The sequence below is a fragment of the Triticum aestivum genome, chromosome 1B (genome assembly GCF_018294505.1).
Source record: "Triticum aestivum cultivar Chinese Spring chromosome 1B, IWGSC CS RefSeq v2.1, whole genome shotgun sequence".
Lineage (NCBI taxonomy): Eukaryota > Viridiplantae > Streptophyta > Magnoliopsida > Poales > Poaceae > Triticum > Triticum aestivum.
Window position 1 is genome coordinate 366901831 of NC_057795.1, and position 23654 is coordinate 366925484.

The window sequence follows — 23654 nt, forward strand, 5'->3', positions numbered from 1 at the left end:
ATGGTTTCCTGGCTATGGACATTGGATGTCGTTGATAACGGGATCACATCATTAGGAGAATGATGTGATGGACAAGACCCAATCCTAAGCATAGCACAAAGGTCGGCTAGTTGTTTGCTAGAGCTTTTCCAATGTCAAGTATCTCCTCCTTCGACCATGAGATCGTGTAACTCCTAGATACCGTAGGAATGCTTTGGGTGTATCAAACGTCACAACGTAACTGGGTGACTATAAAGGTGCACTACAGGTATCTCCGAAAGTGTCTATTGGGTTGACACGGATCGAGACTGGGATTTTTCACTCCATATGACAGAGAGGTATCTCTGGGCCCACTCGGTAATGCATCATCATAATGAGCTCAAGGTGACCAAGGTGTTGGCCACGGGATCATGCATTACGGTACGAGTAAAGTGACTTGCCAGTAACGAGACTGAACAAGGTATTGGGATACCGACGATCGAGTCTCGGGCAAGTAACGTACCGATTGACAAAGGGAATTGTATACGGGGTTTGATCGAATCCTCGACATCGTGGTTCATCCGATGACTTCATCGAGGAGCATGTGAGAGCCAACATGGGTATCCAGATCCCGCTGTTGGTTATTGACCGGAGAGTCTCGGTCATGTCTGCATGTCTCCCGAACCCGTAGGGTCTACACACTTAAGGTTCGGTGACGCTAGGGTTATCAGGAAGACAAGTATGTGATTACCGAATGTTGTTCGGAGTCCCGGATGAGATCCCGGACGTCACGAGGAGTTCCGGAATGGTCCGGAGGTAAAGTTTTATATATGGGAAGTTGTTAAACGGGCACCGGAAAGTTTCGGGGTCATACCGGTATTGTACCGGGACCACCGGAAAGGTTCCGGGGGTCCACCGGGAGGGACCACCCCTCCCGGGGGGCCACTTGGGCTGCGTAGGGATAGCAGCCAGCCCCTAGTGGGCTTGGCGCCCCCCCCCCCTTGGGCCCATGCGCCTAGGGTTGGGGGGGAAACCCTAAAGGGGGCGCACCCCCCTTGCTTGGGGGGCAAGCCCCCACCCCTTGGCCGCCGCCCCCCTAGGGTTTTCCCTAGAGGGCCGGCCCCCCTTGCCCTTTCCCCTATATATAGAGGGGTGAGGGGAGGGCTGCAATACACCACAACTCAAGGCGCAGCCCCTCCCCTCCCCAACACCTCTCCTCCTCCGTACGTGCTTGGCGAAGCTCTGTCGGAGTACTGCTGCACCAACTACACCACGCCGTCGTGCTGCCGTTGGAGCTGCCTTCCTCAACCTCTCCTTCCTCCTTGATGGATCAAGACGGAGGAGACGTCTCCCGTCCCGTACGTGTGTTGAATGCGGAGGTGATGTCCGTTCAGCACTTGGACATCGGTGATCCGAATCACGTTCGAGTACGACTCCATCATCACCATCCCCTTGGCAAGCTTCCGCTCGTGATCTACAAGTGGTATGTAGATGCAAACTCTCTCCCTTGACTCGTTGCTTAGATGAACTCATAGATGGATCTTGGTGAAACCGTAGGAAAAATTTTAATTTTCTGCAACGTTCCCCAACAGTGGCATCATGAGCTAGGTCTATGCGTAGTTCTCTTTGCATGAGTAGAACACAATTTTGTTGTGGGCATGGATCTTGTCAACTTGCTTGCCTCTACTAGTCTTTTCTTGCTTCAGAGGTATTGTGGGATGAAGCGGCCCGGACCAACCTTACACGTACGCTTACGTGAGACCGGTTCCACCGATTAACATGCACTAGTTGCATAAGGTGGCTGGCGGGTGTTTGTCTCTCCCACTTTAGTTGGAGCAGATTCGATGAAAAGGGCCCTTATGAAGGGTAAATAGAAGTTGACAAAATCACGTTGTGGTTATTTGTAGGTAAGAAAACGTTCTTGCTAGAACCCAATTGCAGCCACGTAAAAGATGCAACAACAATTAGAGGACGTCTAACTTGTTTTTGCAGCGATTGATCATGTGATGTGATATGGCCAGAAGTTGTGATGAATGATGAATTGTGATGTATGAGATCATGTTCTTGTAATAGGATTCACGACTTTCATGTCGATGAGTATGACAACCGGCAGGAGCCATAGGAGTTGTCTTTATTTTTGTATGACCTGCGTGTCATTGAAGAACGCCATGTAACTTACTTTACTTTATTGCTAAACGCGTTAGTCATAGAAGTAGAAGTAGTCGTTGGCGTGACAACTTCATGAAGACACGATGATGGAGATCATGATGATGGAGATCATGGTGTCATGCCGGTGACAAGATGATCATGGAGCCCCGAAGATGGAGATCAAAGGAGCTATATGATATTGGCCATATCATGTCACTACTTTATATAATTGCATGTGATGTTTATTATGTTTTATGCATCTTGTTTACTTAGGACGATGGTAGTAAATAAGATGATCCCTTACAAAATTTCAAGAAGTGTTCTCCCCTAACTGTGCACCGTTGCTACAGTTCGTCGCTTCTAAGCACCACGTGATGATCGGGTGTGATGGATTCTTACGTTCACATACAACGGGTGTAAGACAGTTTTACACAGCGAAAACACTTAGGGTTAACTTGACGAGCCTAGCATGTACAGACATGGCCTCGGAACACGAAGACCGAAAGGTCGAACACGAGTCGTATGGAAGATACGATCAACATGAGAATGTTCACCGACGATGACTAGTCCGTCTCACGTGATGATCGGACACGGCCTAGTCGACTCGGATCGTGTAACACTTAGATGACTAGAGGGATGTCTAATCTAAGTGGGAGTTCATAATTTGATTAGAACTTAATTATCATGAACTTAGTCTAAAACCTTTGCAAATATGTCTTGTAGATCAAATGGCCAACGCTCATGTCAACATGAACTTCAACGCGTTCCTAGAGAAAACCAAGCTGAAAGATGATGGCAGCAACTATACGGACTGGGTCCGGAACCTGAGGATCATCCTCATAGCTGCCAGGAAACAATATGTCCTAGAAGGACCACTAGGTGACGCTCCCGTCCCAGAGAACCAAGACATTATGAATGCTTGGCAGTCTCGTGCTGATGATTACTCCCTCGTTCAGTGCGGCATGCTTTACAGCTTAGAACTGGGGCTCCAAAAGCGTTTTGAGCATCACGGAGCATGTGAAATGTTCGAAGAGCTGAAACTAGTTTTTCAAGCTCACGCCCGGGTCGAGAGATATGACATCTCCGACAAGTTCTATAGTTGTAAGATGGAGGAAAATAGTTCTGTCAGTGAGCACATACTCAAGATGTCTGGGTTGCACAACCGTATGACCCAGCTGAATATTAACCTCCCTGATGAGGCAGTCATTGATAGAATCCTTCAGTCGCTCCCACCAAGCTACAAGAGCTTTGTGATGAACTACAATATGCAGGGGATGGTAAAGACCATTCCTGAAGTATTTTCTATGCTGAAGTCAGCAGAGGTTGAAATCAAGAAAGAACATCAAGTGTTGATGGTCAATAAGACCACTAAGTTCAAGAAGGGCAAGGGTAAAAAGAACTTCAAGAAGGACAGCAAAGAGGTTGCCGCGCCCGGTAGGCCAGTTGCCGGGAAGAAGTCAAAGAATGGACCCAAGCCTGAGACTGAGTGCTTTTATTGCAAGGGGAAGGGTCACTGGAAGCGGAACTGCCCCAAATACTTAGCGGATAAGAAGGCCGGCAACACCAAAGGTATATTTGATATACATGTAATTGATGTGTACCTTACCAGTACTCGTAGTAACTCCTGGGTATTTGATACCGGTGCCGTTGCTCATATTTGTAACTCACAGCAGGAGCTGCGGAATAAACGGAGACTGGCGAAGGACGAGGTGACGATGCGCGTCGGGAATGGTTCCAGAGTCGATGTGATCGCCGTCGGCACGCTGCCTCTACATTTACCTACGGGATTAGTTTTGAACCTTAATAATTGTTATTTAGTGCCAAGTTTGAGCATGAACATTGTATCTGGATCTCGTTTAATACGAGATGGCTACTCATTTAAGTCTGAGAATAATGGTTGTTCGATTTATATGAGAGATATGTTTTATGGTCATGCTCCGATGGTAAATGGTTTATTCTTAATGAATCTTGAGCGTAATATTACACATGTTCATAGTGTAGATGCCAAAAGATGTAAAGTTGATAACGATAGTCCCACATACTTGTGGCACTGCCGCCTTGGTCACATTGGTATGAAGCGCATGAAGAAGCTCCATGCTGATGGACTTTTAGAGTCTCTTGATTATGAATCATTTGACACATGCGAACCATGCCTCATGGGAAAAATGACCAAGACTCCGTTCTCCGGAACAATGGAGCGAGCAACCAACTTGTTGGAAATCATACATACCGATGTGTGCGGTCCAATGAGCATTGAGGCTCGCGGAGGATATCGTTATGTTCTCCCTCTCACTGATGACTTAAGTAGATATGGGTATGTCTACTTAATGAAACACAAGTCTAAGACCTTTGAAAAGTTCAAGGAATTTCAGAATGAGGTGGAGAATCAACGTGACCGAAAGATAAAGTTCCTACGATCAGATCGTGGAGGAGAATATTTAAGTCACGAATTTGGCACACACTTAAGGAAATGTGGAATCGTTTCACAACTCACGCCGCCTGGAACACCTCAGCGAAACGGTGTGTCCGAACATCGTAATCGCACTCTATTGGATATGGTGCGGTCTATGATGTCTCTTACCGATTTACCGCTATCATTTTGGGGATACGCTCTAGAGACAGCTACATTCACTTTAAATAGGGCACCGTCTAAATCCGTTGAGACGACACCGTATGAATTATGGTTTGGGAAGAAACCTAAGCTGTCGTTTCTAAAAGTTTGGGGATGCGATGCTTATGTCAAGAAACTTCAACCTGAAAAGCTCGAACCCAAGTCGGAAAAATGCGTCTTCATAGGATACCCTAAGGAAACTGTAGGGTATACCTTCTACTTAAGATCCAAGGGCAAGATCTTTGTTGCCAAGAACGGATGCTTTCTGGAAAAAGAGTTTCTCTCGAAAGAAGTAAGTGGGAGGAAAGTAGAACTCGATGAAGTACTACCTCTCGAACGGGAAAGTGGTGCAGCTCAGGAAAATGTTCCTGTGATGCCCACACCAACTGAAGAGGAAACCAATGATGATGATCAAGGTACTTCGGATCAAGTTGCTACTGAACTTCGTAGGTCCACAAGGACACGTTCCGCACCAGAGTGGTACGGCAACCCTGTCCTGGAAATCATGTTGTTAGACAACGGTGAACCTTCGAACTATGAAGAAGCGATGGCGGGCCCAGATTCCAACAAATGGCTAGAAGCCATGAAATCCGAGATAGAATCCATGTATGAAAACAAAGTATGGACTTTGACTGACTTGCCCGATGATCGGCGAGCGATAGAAAACAAATGGATCTTTAAGAAGAAGACGGACGCGGATGGTAATGTCACCATCTATAAAGCTCGACTTGTCGCTAAGGGTTATCGACAAGTTCAAGGGATTGACTACGACGAGACATTCTCTCCCGTAGCGAAGCTTAAGTCCGTCCGAATCATGTTAGCAATTGCCGCATACTATGATTATGAGATATGGCAGATGGACGTCAAAACGGCATTCCTTAGCGGGCATCTTAAGGAAGAGCTGTATATGATGCAGCCGGAAGGTTTTGTCGATCCTAAGAACGCTAACAAAGTATGCAAACTCCAGCGATCCATTTATGGGCTGGTGCAAGCATCTCGGAGTTGGAATATTCGCTTTGATGAGATGATCAAAGCGTTTGGGTTTATGCAGACTTATGGAGAAGCCTGCATTTACAAGAAAGTGAGTGGGAGCTCTGTAGCATTTCTCATATTATATGTGGATGACATACTCTTGATGGGAAATAATATAGAATTTCTGGACGGCATTAAGGCCTACTTGAACAAATGTTTTTCAATGAAGGACCTTGGAGAAGCTGCTTATATATTAGGCATCAAGATCTATAGAGATAGAACGAGGCGCCTCATAGGTCTTTCACAAAGCACATACCTTGATAAGATTTTGAAAAAGTTCAAAATGGATGAGTCCAAGAAAGGGTTCTTGCCTATGTTACAAGGTGTGAGATTGAGCTCAGCTCAGTCACCGACCACGGGAAAAGATAAAGAAGAGATGAGTCTCATCCCCTATGCTTCAGCCATAGGATCTATTATGTATGCCATGCTGTGTACCAGACCTAATGTAAACCTTGCCGTAAGTTTGGTAGCAAGATACCAGAGTAATCCCGGCAAGGAACACTGGACAGCGGTCAAGAATATCCTGAAGTACCTGAAAAGGACAAATGACATGCTTCTCGTTTATGGAGGTGACGAAGAGCTCGTCGTAAAGGGTTACGTCGACGCTAGCTTCGACACAGATCTGGATGACTCTAAGTCACAAACCGGATACGTGTATATGTTGAATGGTGGAGCAGTAAGCTGGTGCAGCTGCAAGCAGAGCATCGTGGCGGGATCTACATGTGAAGCGGAGTACATGGCAGCCTCGGAGGCAGCGCATGAAGCTATTTGGGTGAAGGAGTTCATCACCGACCTAGGAGTCATACCCAATGCGTCGGGGCCAATCAAACTTTTCTGTGACAACACTGGAGCTATTGCCCTTGCCAAGGAGCCCAGGTTTCACAAGAAGACCAGGCACATCAAGCGTCGTTTCAACTCCATCCGTGAAAATGTTCAAGATGGAGACATAGAAATTTGCAAAGTACATACGGATCTGAATGTCGCAGATCCGTTGACTAAACCTCTCTCGCGAGCGAAACATGATCAACACCAGAACTCTATGGGTGTTCGATTCATCACAATGTAACTAGATTATTGACTCTAGTGCAAGTGGGAGACTGTTGGAAATATGCCCTAGAGGCAATAATAAAAGTATTATTATTATATTTCTTTGTTCATGATAATAGTCTTTTATTCATGCTATAACTGTATTATCCGGAAATCGTAATACACGTGTGAATACATAGACCACAATATGTCCCTAGTGAGCCTCTAGTTGACTAGCTCGTTGTGATCAACAGATAGTCATGGTTTCCTGGCTATGGACATTGGATGTCGTTGATAACGGGATCACATCATTAGGAGAATGATGTGATGGACAAGACCCAATCCTAAGCATAGCACAAAGGTCGGTTAGTTCGTTTGCTAGAGCTTTTCCAATGTCAAGTATCTCTTCCTTCGACCATGAGATCGTGTAACTCCTGGATACCGTAGGAATGCTTTGGGTGTATCAAACGTCACAACGTAACTGGGTGACTATAAAGGTGCACTACAGGTATCTCCGAAAGTGTCTATTCGGTTGACACGGATCGAGACTAGGATTTGTCACTCCGTATGACGGATAGGTATCTCTGGGCCCACTCGGTAATGCATCATCATAATGAGCTCAAGGTGACCAAGGTGTTGGCCACGAGATCATGCATTACGGTACGAGTAAAGTGACTTGCCAGTAACGAGACTGAACAAGGTATTGGGATACCGACGATCGAGTCTCGGGCAAGTAACGTACCGATTGACAAAGGGAATTGTATACGGGGTTTGATCGAATCCTCGACATCGTGGTTCATCCGATGACTTCATCGAGGAGCATGTGGGAGCCAACATGGGTATCCAGATCCCGCTGTTGGTTATTGACCGGAGAGTCTCGGTCATGTCTGCATGTCTCCCGAACCCGTAGGGTCTACACACTTAAGGTTCGGTGACGCTAGGGTTATCAGGAAGACAAGTATGTGATTACCGAATGTTGTTCGGAGTCCCGGATGAGATCCCGGACGTCACGAGGAGTTCCGAAATGGTCCGGAGGTAAAGTTTTATATATGGGAAGTTGTTAAACGGGCACCGGAAAGTTTCGGGGTCATACCGGTATTGTACCGGGACCACCGGAAAGGTTCCGGGGGTCCACCGGGAGGGACCACCCCTCCCGAGGGGCCACTTGGGCTGCGTAGGGATAGCAGCCAGCCCCTAGTGGGCTTGGCGCCCCCCCCCCCTTGGGCCCATGCGCCTAGGGTTGGGGGGGAAACCCTAAAGGGGGCGCACCCCCTTGCTTGGGGGGAAAGCCCCCCACCCCTTGGCCGCCGCCCCCCCTAGGGTTTTCCCTAGAGGGCCGGCCCCCCTTGCCCCTTCCCCGATATATAGAGGGGTGAGGGGAGGGCTGCAATACACCACAACTCAAGGCGCAGCCCCTCCCCTCCCCAACACCTCTCCTCCTCCGTACGTGCTTGGCGAAGCTCTGTCGGAGTACTGCTGCACCAACTACACCACACCGTCGTGCTGCCGTTGGAGCTGCCTTCCTCAACCTCTCCTTCCTCCTTGCTGGATCAAGACGGAGGAGACGTCTCCCGTCCCGTACGTGTGTTGAACGCGGAGGTGCTGTCAGTTCAGCACTTGGACATCGGTGATCCGAATCACGTTCGAGTACGACTCCATCATCACCATCCCCTTGGCAAGCTTCCGCTCGTGATCTACAAGTGGTATGTAGATGCAAACTCTCTCCCTTGACTCGTTGCTTAGATGAACTCATAGATGGATCTTGGTGAAACCATAGGAAAAAATTTAATTTTCTGCAACGTTCCCCAACACGTCCATATAGAACCAGACGCCCACGTATCGACATCCTCTCGAGGGGTGCATGTGGGGTAGCCATTCCCGACTATTTGGTAGACGTCCGCCATGCCCACTTCGTGTAGTTTCCCTCAGGAATAGGGCACATGCAAAAATATTTCCTCCACAACCCAACGTGTGACGCGCATGCGAGATACATTTCGCAAAGGGCAAAGAATCCTGTGATGTGTAGAATCGAATTGGGAGTCAAGTGATGGAGTTGGATCCCATAGAACTCGAGCAGCCCCCCAGGGGAAGGAAGGGTAGGAAATGCTAGGCCACGGAGGAGAAAGGGAACAAAGCATACTTGCTCGTCCCCATGAGGGGGTGGCAGTCGGCGTGCACCTGCCCGCCATATTAAGCCTGGGCGGGTGGAGGTTAGGTCTGGATCCGGCAAATAACCTTGGGTTGTGAGCCGGTCGAGCTGAAGGCAGGTGATGGAGCAGCTTCCCCAGTCACCTTTAAGGGGACCATGGGGCGCTTGGAGGAGCCCGCGTTGTTCGCCATTTCTAAAGCTCTCAAAGTTGGATTTTGGGGGTGACTCTCTTTGTTGGGTCGAAGAACGGGAAAGTTGAGATGCGCTTTGCCGCAACTTTGGGATGGATAGCCATTAAATATAAGAAAGAAAGCGACGCTTTGACGCCTAACCATAAAGCGACCTATTCCTAAGATGGCTCGACGATCGAGGGAAGGTTATTTTAATAAAAGGAAAATAACGGGGCATGGGGGGGGGGGCAAGGTCGTACTCAAGATTGGTAAAGGAGGAACTCACCTATCATTCTGTCAAGCTGAAGACTCCAAGGCCGAACTCATACGTCCGAGGTAATTTGTGGTCCTCGGCATCAAAGACCAGTTCAGGGGCTACTGATGGTGTCTAGGACTAGGGGGTACCAACCTAGTTGGCCCATAGTCCAAGAGCCGAGCATACGGCCCACCGTTTGCATAAGGAAAGACTCTGGAAGCTTCACACTCCGGCATGATCAAGATGGACTTCGCCAAAGACTTGGCGTGCACTCAAGACTTGTGTCGGCCCGGCAGCATGCGTATCCCTAGATTGGCAACCGACCATGTGTAACCCTAGGTACCCCTAATGTCTATATAAGCTGATAGGATTAGTATGAAGAGACCACAATCACAATTACAACCAGCTAGCCCTAGGGTTAGAACACAACATACGATCTCAAGGTAAATCAAGCTTGTACTCGATACACCATCTTCAATACAATCAAAGCATGACGTAGAGTATTACCTCTTCGAGAGGCCCCAAACCTGGGTAAATATTGTCTCCTTCCTCTCATGTTACCCATAGATCTGAGATCCACAGCACGGGACCCCCTACCTGAGGTCTGTCGGTTTCAGTATCGATAACACCCATCAAGAGAGATATTGATAACCTCTTCGGCATCCTCAAAGGCTACTCTGAGTTCATGGGCCTCCACACCAACTTAAACAAGAGCTCGGTGGTTCTGATTGAATGTGCACACATCAACCTTGAGCGTATCCTCCAAAGCTTACCGGCGGCAAAACCTCCTTTCTGATGAGGTACTTGGGATTGCCCCTCTTCGGGTGGCAACTTAAAAAAAGGTGGATATCATATTATTGGAGGACAAAGTGGCGGCCAAACTCACTCCTTGGGAGGGCAACAACATCACCGCTATTGGGCGTAATACCCTAGTCAAATCTTCCCTCTCCCCATAGGTGGTCTAGTACATCACCCCATTGGTGGTCCCCCCAAGCATCCTCCACAACACAAATAAACTTTTTTTAAACCCCACCAATAACTTAAAACACTCATACAATCATCAGTTACAACTTTAGCCATGGAGAGAGAAACACTATTAAGAAGCACACCATCAGACCTATTAACAAAACTGAACTTTGCAATCTCGTGCGCCACCCTATTGGCCCTTCTATTAACCTTGGATATCTTGCAATTTATCATCATCTTGGAAATACACAATGCTTCCATCTTTAGATCAACTAGAGGAGACCTGGCCCGAAGATCATTTTCAAGAAAAGAGGCAAAAAAAGAACAATCAATTTCTAAAATGATGGGTTTGTGGAGAGTAATACCGACGTACAACCCCACAAGGGTCACTCTAAGTTCCGCTTCATCCACACTACTGCACACCCCAATATAATCCCACGACTAAATGATAACTTCTCCTTTATGGTTCCTGGCCACCACACCCACACCCGCAGCACTCATGGCCTCCACATAACTTGCGTCAACATTAATCTTAATGAACTTTGTAGTAGGAGACCGCCAAGTCACAAGATTCTCTTGCACATCATTAGTAAAATTTCAATCATCCACCCTCTGCTTACATTTGTTGCTAATCTCCATCTTCATATTAGATTGACAGGACGAGAAGGACGCCCAATAGTTTTGAATAAAACTCACAGATGTAGAGATAGTTTCCTTTCACTTGCCAAAAATCAAATCATTCCTTAGTTGAAATGCCCTCCAAAACACGAATATAATTTGCTCACACACCGGCGACGTTACTTGATCCAATAAAATAACTAACCACTCCGGCCCGGAAAATTTGAAAACTCTTCACCTGGTAAATTCCAAACGTCCCTTACCGCCATACGGAGCGCACGAGCCTTGGGACATCTCACCAAAACATGAAACACACATTCATCTTGGATACTACAAATCGAGCACAAACAAATGGTAGTTTGGTGGTGTTTAACTATGTTAACTTGAACCGCCAAACTGTGTGTAGCAGCACGCCATGCAAAAATTCTGATTTACTAAGGGACCTTAGCCTTTAAAATAATATTCCATAGCCTCCTTTCTCCATTTATACCACCACTGGAACTCCCTAACTCAATCTTAGAGTCATTTAGGTTCAGCGCCAGCCTATATCCACTTTTAACATTGAAAAATACCTGTTTTTCTCATAGTGCCAAGCAATAAAATCTCCCTCACCTTGAGTCTGAATACGCAACTTCAAAATTTCCTCATCATCATGGGGATAAAATAGATGCCTAATAAAATTCTCATCCTATCTTTCTGAGCCATTGATGAATAACTCAGACACACATTTAACTTGAGCATGCCTTCCTTTGGTCCAGTACGAATAAGAAAACTGGTGCTAAAAAAATAATTGGGACATGGTTTGTCGGGCTTTCGAGAGGGGTGGCCTTGGAGTGATAAACACAACAAAATTTGCGAGAGCCCTTAGATTAAGATGGTCTTGGTTTGAACGGAAGGTGCCTTCAAGAATGTGGGTTGGCATGGGAAACCCGTGCTACAAGATGAACTTCAATCTCTTCTACGCCTCCATAATTATCACAGTTGGATGGGCGAAGACACCCTTTTGGGAGGCGCCATGGGTGCAAGATCAAAAACCAAAGGATATCGCACCTCTTATTTTTGCGGCATCCATGAGGAAGAATTGGAAGGTCAAGGACGCGCTCCACAAAAAGCTTGGATTTCGAAGATTAAAATCTCCATAAGCTTCACCATCGAGTACATAAGGCAAATAAACATGTGGACTCTTCTCCATGGGTTCAACCTCGAAGAGCATGCCAAAGATGATATTGTTTGGAAGCACACAGAGAACGGTCAATACTCGACGGCCACGACGTACTTGACACAATTCATGGGGACTACCTTCTCACGGATGCTGCACGCGGCGTGGAATGCTTGGGTACCGCCTAAAGTCAAGTTCTTTGCGCGGCTAGCAATTCAAGAAAGGATTTGGATGGCCGACAGATTGGCTAAGCGGGGTTGGCCAAATTGCACTATTTGCCCCCTTTGCAAGAGAGAGCAAGAATCTGGAGCTCACATTTTCTACACTACAAGTGTAGATTCACTCTTCCTCTTTGGAATTTGGGCGATGAGTGGCTACACCTCGAGCACATCGACACTTCCTCATTGCATCTTGAGCCCTCGGTCAAAGATTGATGGATTAACCGTTCCGACAAAAGCGCCTCAAATCGTAAGGCTCGTGCGTCCCTTATCATGCTCATTTCTTGGTCTATTTGAAATGAAAGAAACGTAAGAATATTTCGCAGCAAGTCCTCTCCGCTAACGAACTTGCTTAACAACATCAAACTTGAGGCTTCACTTTGGGTTGCCGCGGGCGCCAAAAAGCTAGGGACCATTATTCGAGGAGAGTAACAAATTTGTATTTTCGGTCTTGTAACACAAACACTCTACTTTTTCCTTAATTAATACATGCGACAAATCTTTTGCCCAGTTTTTTAAAGAAAAGTGTAGTACAAGGTCAAGAGGTCGACAAGGACGATCCCTGAACTTCCATTGCTGATCGGAAACACCTAACCAAAGAACTGTTAGTACGCAAAGCAGCCTTGATTGTCTATCATGAACAAGCCAAAGCTCCATGCAGGGAAATGGACAACCGATGCCCTGCCCCGCTAATGCAGCTACGAGCCTACTACAGTTGCGGTGGCGATGAAGGCGGAGGCGGTGGCGGTGGTGGAGGAAAGTGCGGCGGCCCCTTGCTGGACCGCCGCCTGCCCTGCTGTGGTGGGGGCGGAGTAACGACGGGTGTCCTCAGTCCAAGAAGCCTAAACGGTGGCACCAGAGCTCTGTGCCGGTCGTAATCGCGACCACAGCACGGCGGCTCAGGCGATGTCCGGCCGGCGGGAGCCGTCCTTTGCTCGTGGGCTGTGACTCTTTCGTTGCCGAGGTGTCCCCTAGCCGGGAGGACGAACTGCCGGGTGATCTTTGGCCCGGCATTCGAAGATACAAGAGCTGCTAGTATGAGCACCAGGAGAGCTCGGGTGACGAGGCGATAGGGGAAGGGTACCAACACCATTGCTGGTGACACTCTGAGAGTTGTAGCGACCGCGCTCTTGAATATATATGGTATGCAGAATACTCGGCCGGATTGGTCTGGACAAGCGTCACGGATCTTGGCTGGTGCTTCGCCGTGCCCAACAGCCACGAGGGTGTGCAGAGGCAGAGCTACTGATCCGGAGTTGTTCACTGGTACCCGTGGGCCGTGGTACCGATGGATGGCAATGGGGTATGACGTACACGTGATCCTGGCTGCTAGTGCGAACTACGGGCCGTCCAAAGGCAGCGTCGTAGTGCTCGGCACCTAGCGGAGAGTCACATCTGTATACCTGCGTGCATTTCGTGCCGAGAACACAGCCACCCAGCCACCACATGCACGAGTCAAGCCGTGACGAAACAATTGGGCACGGGCATGGCCTCGGGCGCCGTAGGAGGAATCTTTAGCATGCGTTGATGCGCCGAGCGGTCGCGCTGCGCCTGCCCTGGCCGTGGCCTGGCTGCCGTGGAAAGTGCGAAGCCCCCCAACGACGACAGGAAACCAAACCGGCTTCACAGAGAAACGGAGCTTACAAAAATGGCGACGGTTGCAGGAGAGGGACGCTCCAAAGCATGTGCCCGCATAACGACGTTGGAAGATGTTGGCATCGTGGAGGCGTTGCCGTAAAGCTAAAACGAAGGTGGGCGGATGATAAAAGCCAGCTGCCGTGCCGCCCACCCACTCTTGGTCCGGTCCCGCGCCACCGTCCTCCCCACCCCCGCCAGTCGCCACCTCGTTTTTTCTTCTCCTTTCCCAATCCTACGGGTCACGAGCACCTGACCAACCAGCACAAAAGGCGCCATGACAACTCAAAGCCGTAGTACGACAACTATGAATAGATGCAATTTGGAAAGTGTGTGACCATTGATGGGCTCCTTCGCAAATGGCTACCGGTGACGGCTTGACAGCAGAACTGCTATGGTTCCACAGGTTCGTTTACATTGTTCATTCATCGCATAAGGACGTACTTCCTTCGTCGGTGAATAAGTGTAAATCTAACTTTTATTCTAAGTCAAAGTTTTAAAATTTTGACCAATTTCATAAAAAAGAGTAATAGTATAGATGACATCAAATTGGTACATTATGAAATTACATTTCAAAACGAATCTAGTGATACTAATTTAGTGTCATAAATGTTGCTATTTTTTTCTGTAAAGTTGGTCACAGTTTCAAAATTTTGATTTAGAACAAAAACTAGATGTACACTTATTCACGGACGGATGGAGTAGTACGCCTCATAGATGTTTTATTTTTCCGAAAAATACGCCTCATAAATGTTAACAAAATTCCATTAAAGAGTATACAAATTTGTACCTTGAGTATAAAATCAAACCAAAGGAAAACATATGTTCGATTTGAACATGAGAATTACGGTTATCGAGTAACACATATTTGAGAGCCCACGTGTTTCACGTCAGTGAGAGTTCTATGTTGAAAATGTTAACTCAACTATTTGAGTAACTGCTATGGTTCTACAGGTTTGTTTACATTGTTCATCAGTTGATGGCGTACGCCCTCATAACATCCGATCCGGTGTGAGCGAGGAGTCCGTGAGAGTTTGTGTTCTTATATCTAATGGCTCTCTTCAGATCTACACTATTGGTGTGTCCTTTAAGGAAAGCAATTAGTTGGCCATTGGTTCGACGACTTCGATATCTTCTTCTGTGTTAGCCTATAGCATGGTACAGTTTCTCCACCCCCTGAACCCGTGATGATGGATTGCAAGCTTGTTTTGCGCGGGTGGTGCTTCAACGGACACTTCTTCAGCAACTTCTAGATCTCGTCTCAACGGGTGATTAGTTATTGCGGTCTTTAATGAAGGATATGGGGAAGGTGTTTGCTGGTGGCCCTTTCTTTTACCGTTGGTTCAGTGTACTTTTCATTCTCTGGTGTGTGGCATACAATCGAAGGAAGAAGAGAGCAGTGATTCCTTCTTGAAGCCGTTACATTGGAGTGATGCATCATTTGTCTGCTACCATATAGCTTCCAGGTTTTCTTGTAAGATTTGAGATGCTTCCGTAAGGCGTGTCTTATGTGGATGACCTCGTTTTTTTTCTTTATTTGATATTTCATTCGTCGATTTGTTCGGCCTCAGTGCTTAGCTTTGCTTGGCAATGTTCTACTAATTAATAATATGGATATGTAGATCTTGTATTGCAGAGGCCGATGGTATATTCTCAATTTTTTTGCAATGTATCTTTATTTTGTATCCTGGTTGGTCGGCGCATTGTACTGTCTATTTTTTTCCTTCATAAATATATTGGTTAGTCCATGCTGATGTTTCGGGCGTCAAGGAGGCGAAGTTCCTCGCTCCCGATGTGCGGTTTGTGTCCTGCAAAGAGGAGAATGAAGACTACACCTCGTGGAGTCAGACCACAAATTCTTCGTCGGGAGGAACTAGGAGTGCAAGAAGGAGAGGGTGATTGATACGTCTCCAATGTATCTATAATTTTTGATTGTTTCATGCTATTATGTAATTTTATATCATTTTATGCTATTTTATATCATTTTTTGCGACTAACCTATTAACCCAGTGCAATGCCAGTTCCTGTTTTTTGGCTTTTCAGAAAAATCAATAAAAAACAAAGTCCAAACATGATGATACTTTACAGTGAATTTTTCTGGACCAAAAGGGACCCTAAAAGGTTCGGGAGGAGGGCAGAATACTTATGGGAGAGCCACGAGCTCATAGGGCGCACCCCCTGAGCTTGTGGGCCCCATGTAGCTCTGTTTGACCTAATTCCACCTCTTTAAATTCACATATATCCTCAAACCAACAGAGAGCCATCTGCAGGCCTTTTCCGCCGCCACAATCTTGTGTTCTTCCGCGATCCCACCTGCAGGCCTTTTTCGATACTCTGCTAGAGGAAGAATCGATCATGGAGGGCTTCTACATCATCCTTGTTGCCTTTCGATGATGCGTGAGTAGTTCACTACAGACCTACGGGTTCATAGCCAGTAGCTAGATGAATTCTTCCCTCTCTTTGATCTTCAATACAATGTTCTCCTCAATCTTCTTGAAGTTTTATCCGATGTAATCTTCTTTTTTGGTGTGTTTGTTAGGATTCGATGAATTGTGGGTTTATGATTAGATTATTCAATGAATCTTTTCTGAACTTTATTATGCATGATTGTTATAGCTTTGTATTTCTCTCCGATCTATCCGTTTGATTTAACCAACTAGATTGATTTATCTTCAGCCGGAAAGGTGCTTTGTAATGAGTTCAATCTTGCGGTGCCCTCACCCAATGACAGAAGGGGTAGCGAGGCATGTATTGTATTGTTTCTATCTTTCCCTAATAATAAAACACCTATTGCTTATAGTCGTGCGTCATTTAGTTTACCTTATAAGTTGACAAAAATTACCCACCAATGCCACCTATAAGTCAAAAAATGACCCCCTTCTCATTTCAAAGTCGTCGTCGCCGTGCTCAATCCTTTTATAGACGTAATACCCTATATATATCATAGATGCAGAAGCAGCGCAGTGTGTAAAGCCGTTTATTTCCACTCTGGAGGCCCGCAGGGCGTGACGCCCCTGTTTTTTTATTTTGTCTTTTTTCTTATCTTTTCTCATTTCCTTTTTCCTTTTTCCTTCTTTAAATTAATTCAAGATTTCTAAATTCCAAACTTCACGAATTTTGAAAACATGTTCGAGAAATCATAAAATGTTTGTGAATTCAAAAATTTGTGAGAAATCATAAAATTTTCGTAGTTTCAAAAAATATTAGTGATTTTACATAATTGTTTGCAAATTATAAAAAATCCACAATTTGGAAAGAATGTGGGGAAATAAAACCATGTTCATGATTTAAAAAAAAACAATCGTGTATTTCAAAATAAATTTGTGAATCTGACAAAAATGTCCATGAAATTTTATAAAACATTAAAAAACTTAGAAAAATTGTGACTTTGTAATCGATGAGATTTGTTTTTAAAGTTTTAAAAGTGTGTCATGCAGTGGCAAGCTCATTGCCTTGGATTTACCATGTCGAGTACATTGCGATCATGTGGACATCGCGTCTCGAACATCAACGAGGGTGGGAGGAAAGATAAGTGGCAACATGGCGAGTCACTGTGTTAAAATAGATGGCATTCAAATGTCAGGGTATAGAGTCATACTTATTTGGCTAGCTTGTAATGCTTTTTTCTCTCCCGTTGCAAAGCACGAGCATGTTTGCTAGTTAAGGGTAAAACAACAGGGTTTAATCATATTGCTTGAGTTTACTTTATCTACATCATGTCATCTTGCTTAAAAGCGTTACTTTATTTGTCATGAACTTAATACCATGGATTCATTGTTGGATCACGGTCGATTGGTGGAGTAACAGTAGTAGATGCAGACAAGAGTTGCTCTACTTGTCATGGAGGTGATGTCTTTAAATGATCATTGCCATGAATATCTCATAACTATGCACTTTTCTATCAATTGTCCAACAGTAATTTGTTCACCCATCATATGCTATGTGTTCGAGAGAGAAGCCTATAGTGAAAATTATGACCCCTGTGTCTATTTTTATCATATTATAAAAACTAAAAATACCGTGCTGCAATTTTACACTTTTTATTTTACTTTTCTTTTTATCTATCTATCACTACCAGAATTAATCCTTGCAAATAACAAGTTAAAGGGGATTGACGACCCTCTTTGCCCGCGTTGGGTGCTAGTATTTACTTTTGAGTGTGTAGGTGGTGAAGAAGGGAACTTGCGTGGTTCTCCCGTTGGTTCGATAACCTTGATTCTCACCGGGTGACTTATCTCTACTGTACTGTTTCACCCCTCCTCTTCGAGGAAAATCTCAATGTATTCTATAAGTAGCAGTGATCAAGAAAAAGAACGAGGCAAGCCCCTCAGGGGTGATCAAGGTAGAGTCCAACGACTATGTTGAGTCCGATGATATTGACCAGGACAACCTCGGGCTTAACAGTAGTTATGACGAGTAGTGCGTCCATCGTAATACTGTTTATTTTCATACTTTAAGTTGGAACTCATGTTTAACTTTGAACATTTGGTAGTAATGTCAAAAATACGCAAACATGTTTATTTGGGTGCCCTGTTTTACATTATCTATGACGTTTCCATCGACAACTAAGACACCTATGGTGACATCAATCTCAAAATGATGTGGCGTCTTAGTCTCTTGGAGTTCTCGTAAGGGTAAGATGTGTGTTCGTGCGTTTATATAGGTTAAACTGATTTCGGGTTTGTCTAGGGCACATCTAGATGTGTCTTAGTTATTGTACATCTAAGTGACACAAGCCAACATAAAAAGGAAAAGGAAAAGAAAAAGAAAATATCTACACGAATCTTCACGTAAGATCAATGATATAGGACTTATATGTGCAATACTTAGAGCATCTACAGTCGCGTCCCAAACCCGCCTCATATGCCTGAGCGGACCGCCCGGTCACTAACCGGTCACGTTTTTGTGGTCCAGACGCCCCCTCAAACAAGCCTCAAACACCCGGACTGACCGGAACCCCTCATATCGAGCCCAAATATGGGGCGAATATGGGGGTGCCCGGGCGCGCCCGTGTACGCACACCACATAGGACTGACGAAGGGGTCCTAGTCGGACTCGCCCGGAAATCAAGCGGTACGACGGATGTCTCCTCCGTCGTTGCGGTGTGAACGCCGTGTGGCGCCGCTCCGGCTCGCAGCCCGAGAGAAAATCCGCCTATTTAACCCGGTCGGAGTCCCGCAACCCTAGTCCATCCACCTCCTCCCTCTCCGCGCCGCCATTCCAAACCCATCCACCTCCTCCCTCTCCCGCTCCGGCGCTCCGCTATGGTCTGGAGTAAGATCACCTACCACGCAATGCTCACGCCGGAGAGCCGCGCCGAGATCCAGCAAAAGATTCGGGCAAGACATGTCGCCCGTGCAGCCTGCGTCGTTGTCGGGCTGTCTCCGGACTCGCGGGAGCCGGAGGGGAAGTAGGAGCAGCCGGGAAAAGAGGAGGAGGAGGAGCTGGCCCCCATGGAGGTGGAGGAGCCGGAGCATCAGCTACTGGGCTTCAACATGGAGTACGCGGAGGCGGAGTTCGCTATCGCCCAGTTTGACGAGATGGCGGAGCAGCATGCCATCCTAGAGTCCATTCAGGATGAGGCCTATGTGGAGGTCAACCGGGCGTTCCTCCGGCGGAAGCAGGCGGAGTCCGACGCGCTCTTCGCCGAACTTGACGCGGAGATAGAGGCGGAGGAGGCCAGAGCGGAGCAGCCGGAGGAGCCAGAGCTGCAGCTGCTGCCAATCCCGCCAGAGCCAGGCATGGAGATCGTGGACATCTCCGACGATGAGTAGCTAGGTGATTAACATAGTACGTAGGTTATTTTGTTTGCATATCATTGTATGGATTTAAGAAACTAGTATGAGATGTTCAGATGCAACAAGTGAAATTTGAGACGTGCCCGGTTACTGCTCGCGGATCCCTCGGGGCGCGTCTGCTTGTGTTTGAGGGGCCATATTTGACATATCCGGTTGTAGATGCTCTGATGGCACATCTAGATGTGCTTTAGCAAAGCTAATTTCTTTTGGCTGTCCTATTTTGCATCCTCCGCTGGAGATGTTCTAAGATGCCTCTTTGAGTATTTTTCTTAATTTTTTTGGCATATAAATTGTACAGCACGTGTCATAGCATAATGCCTTCTGTGTACAACCCAACATTACATTGTGCACGTAAGTATTTAACCGAAAAAGAAAAGAAAAAGGTGATTTTCTTGGATGGCCGAGACGTGCGAAATATTCCCCGCTGGCACGGCCGCGTAGACAGCGGGGCGTTCTCCCTCTCCCTCGAGTCCGTCCTTGCCCAACTTTCCAGTGCGGCACCGGCCTCCTTTACATCTCATTCCCACCGTCAACGGCCACCACCCTCGCCGCTCCCACGCCCTCGCACCGCACCTATATCTCGCCCTCCTCCTCCCCCCCTCTCCCCACCCACCATTCGCCTACGCTCTTCGCTTCCTCCGCCGCCGCCTTCCCCCGGTCTTCTCGCTTCAGGTGAGCGTCCGTCTGCCCTCTCTGGAGTCCCGGTCCGCCTTCTAGTCGCTTCTAGTGCTGTTTTTTATCCCCTTTCCCTACCGAAGCATGTTGGAGATCGAGAAGTCGTTGGGGTGGTAGCTTAGCCGCGTGGCGGTTGCGGGCGTGCGTTTCGCCCGTTGTTTCGGCTCGTGTTTTTTCTGTCGGATGCTGGATCCGATCAGTCGGATCAAGGGTTGCACGGCAGATGCTGATGCTTCGGGATCCATTGCCAGTCTTGTTCGTTGAGGCGGCGACGGAGTAGTCTCGCAGTAGATCTGTTGATTGCCGTGTGCTGCGCTACCAGGGTGCGAAGTTGGCGTACTGTTTTTTTTCTGAGAATTGCAGATCTGGCCGAGAATTTCGCAGGTTCGAAGTCGGTTTGCTCGTAGTCCTCACGAAATTGTCTAGACGGTTCATCTGTAACGGCTAGTGGAAAAATCTGAGTATTTGTTTTGTACTTTTGTGTTCACGTTTCTGTGTGCGTGTGTATGTGGTGGTGGTAGTGGTGGCGGTGTGTCTGTGTGTGTGATTGGCGGATGTTATCTGGTGCCTCCACCTGAAAATAGTTTATGGAGTAGTAGTTCACAAAAGAAACAAGCAGATCGATGGTGTCATTGTGTGACATGGCACCTTAAAGTGGCAAAAATAACATGTTTTGTATTTGAAATTCCCTAGTCATAGGAGTCTGTTTTTTTTTTCTTTCAAAAAGGGAGAAAAAGAGCATGAATGTTGACGACCATATGCCTTAAGGTTCTCCTGCCTCGTCAGAAAATGACCAATGCTTTGTATCAACCAGTCAGACAAATCATAAATTGTGCAGTATCTGTTGCAGTCGTTTTAGCCACCAATGCATGTACCAAAATTGATTGAAAATACACATGTATCAGTAACATGCGTTAACCTACTAGGCTACTACCTAAGAGATCAAATCTGATTGGTCTGTTGGTGCTTCAGAGTTCAGACAAGCATTTGTTAGGAATTTAAATTTTCTTGAATGATGTATACTGTTGGAATCGTCGAGTTGATATGTGTTATTCTATTATAATACTAGCGCCTTTTGATGTACAACTAAATACCCTTGTTTGAATAATCTCTGTCATTTCAGTCAGTAACCTCAGTAACTGCTGTAAATGCATCTCAGTGTTTTTTTTTCCAATTATCAGTGAAATGTATTTGGCTATATTAACTGGTTAATACTCAAGAGAAATATATTGCTGTCCTTGTAACTCATGTTCGCGTAGGAAGAACAGCTCTTCTTTCTTTGTATCGTCAGTTTAATCTGTATTAGTTGGCAGTTTTTCAAGGCCCTGTTTGAATAAGATGTTTTATTATATGCAGATCAGTTAACGTAAATGGCTGACGCAGAGGACATTCAGCCCCTTGTCTGCGACAATGGAACTGGAATGGTCAAGGTAATTGTGATTACTTGGTCACATTCTATAACATAATTTCTTATTGGGGGCTGTCATATTTTGATCTTAAAATTAATAAGGGCTATTGGTTTTCATCTTTCATAGGCTGGTTTCGCCGGAGACGATGCTCCACGTGCAGTTTTCCCTAGTATTGTTGGCCGTCCACGCCACACTGGTGTTATGGTAGGGATGGGGCAGAAGGATGCTTATGTTGGTGATGAGGCCCAATCCAAGAGGGGTATCCTGACTTTGAAATACCCCATTGAGCACGGAATCGTAAGCAACTGGGATGACATGGAGAAGATTTGGCATCACACCTTCTACAATGAGCTCCGTGTAGCACCTGAAGAGCACCCTGTTCTTCTTACAGAGGCTCCTCTTAACCCTAAGGCCAACAGGGAGAAGATGACACAGATCATGTTTGAGACATTCAGCGTTCCTGCTATGTATGTCGCTATTCAGGCCGTCCTTTCCCTATATGCTAGTGGGCGTACCACTGGTAAGTGAACAAAGAACAACTGTATTTATGTGCATATTCTCTTTTGCTGCTATGTTATGTTCATCGAGTAGGAACAAACTGGATTTATGCTCTGTGATTGTTGATCATTGCAATTTTGTTCTTGTCAATAGGTATTGTCTTGGATTCTGGAGATGGTGTCAGTCACACAGTCCCAATCTATGAAGGTTATGCCCTTCCACATGCTATCCTACGTCTTGATCTTGCTGGTAGGGATCTCACTGATTCCCTCATGAAGATCCTCACTGAGAGGGGTTACTCTTTCACAACCACTGCCGAGCGGGAAATTGTCCGTGACATCAAGGAGAAGCTTGCATATGTTGCCCTTGACTACGAACAGGAGCTTGAGACTGCGAAGAGCAGCTCATCAGTTGAGAAGAGCTACGAGCTGCCTGATGGGCAAGTGATCACCATAGGCGCAGAGCGCTTCAGATGCCCAGAGGTCCTCTTCCAGCCTTCCATCATCGGCATGGAAGCTCCTGGCATCCATGAGACGACCTACAATTCCATCATGAAGTGCGACGTGGATATCAGGAAGGACCTGTACGGTAACATTGTCCTCAGTGGTGGGTCTACCATGTTCCCTGGCATCGCCGACCGTATGAGCAAGGAGATCACAGCGCTTGCCCCAAGCAGCATGAAGATCAAGGTCGTCGCTCCACCGGAGAGGAAGTACAGTGTCTGGATTGGAGGGTCTATCCTTGCATCTCTGAGCACATTCCAGCAGGTAACGGCGAAATTTTGCCTCAATGGTTATTGGTTCTTGACTCATGCTACTATTTGAAAGTTTCTGACATGTCCATTTCTTGTGCAGATGTGGATCTCCAGGGCAGAGTACGAAGAGTCTGGCCCAGCTATCGTCCACAGGAAGTGCTTCTAGACAGTTGTCGTCAGACCTATTCTCCATGCATACCCTTGTCTAGTAGCATTATTAGGTGGTGGTTTTGTTGGACAAATGTTAGGCCGATGGCCTGTCTATGGGTGTATCTACTCTATTATGTGTGTAGTCTGATTTGATGGATTTATTATTGGATTCTGCAACTTCATCGCTATTTCTCTATATGGCTTTGCTTGGCAATGGCCCGTATTGCGTCCCACTTCGATCAGGCTTTGGCCAGCTGCTGGGAGCTCGGTGTAGTTTGCTTGCAACAACGATCCTCCTTTTTGTTGAGTATAATCACACTTTTTTGCTGGACGGAAGTTGAGCATATACTTAGGCCTCATTTGGTAGCAAGGGATCCCGGGGTGATCCCCGCCGTTTCCCTGGGTGTGGAAACCACGATTGAAT

General features: G+C 46.5%; 1 protein-coding gene across 1 annotated transcript; it reads left to right on the top strand.

The window, feature by feature from the left end:
• The first annotated feature begins 20179 nt into the window (after positions 1–20179).
• Positions 20180–23412, top strand: LOC123124811 (actin-2). Its single transcript, XM_044545368.1, has 5 exons — positions 20180–20416; positions 21776–21849; positions 21955–22348; positions 22480–23093; positions 23181–23412. The coding sequence occupies exons 2-5, from the start codon at positions 21790–21792 to the stop codon at positions 23244–23246; spliced, it is 1134 nt and encodes a 377-aa protein (XP_044401303.1). The 5' UTR covers positions 20180–20416; positions 21776–21789; the 3' UTR covers positions 23247–23412.
• Positions 23413–23654: the final 242 nt, after the last annotated feature.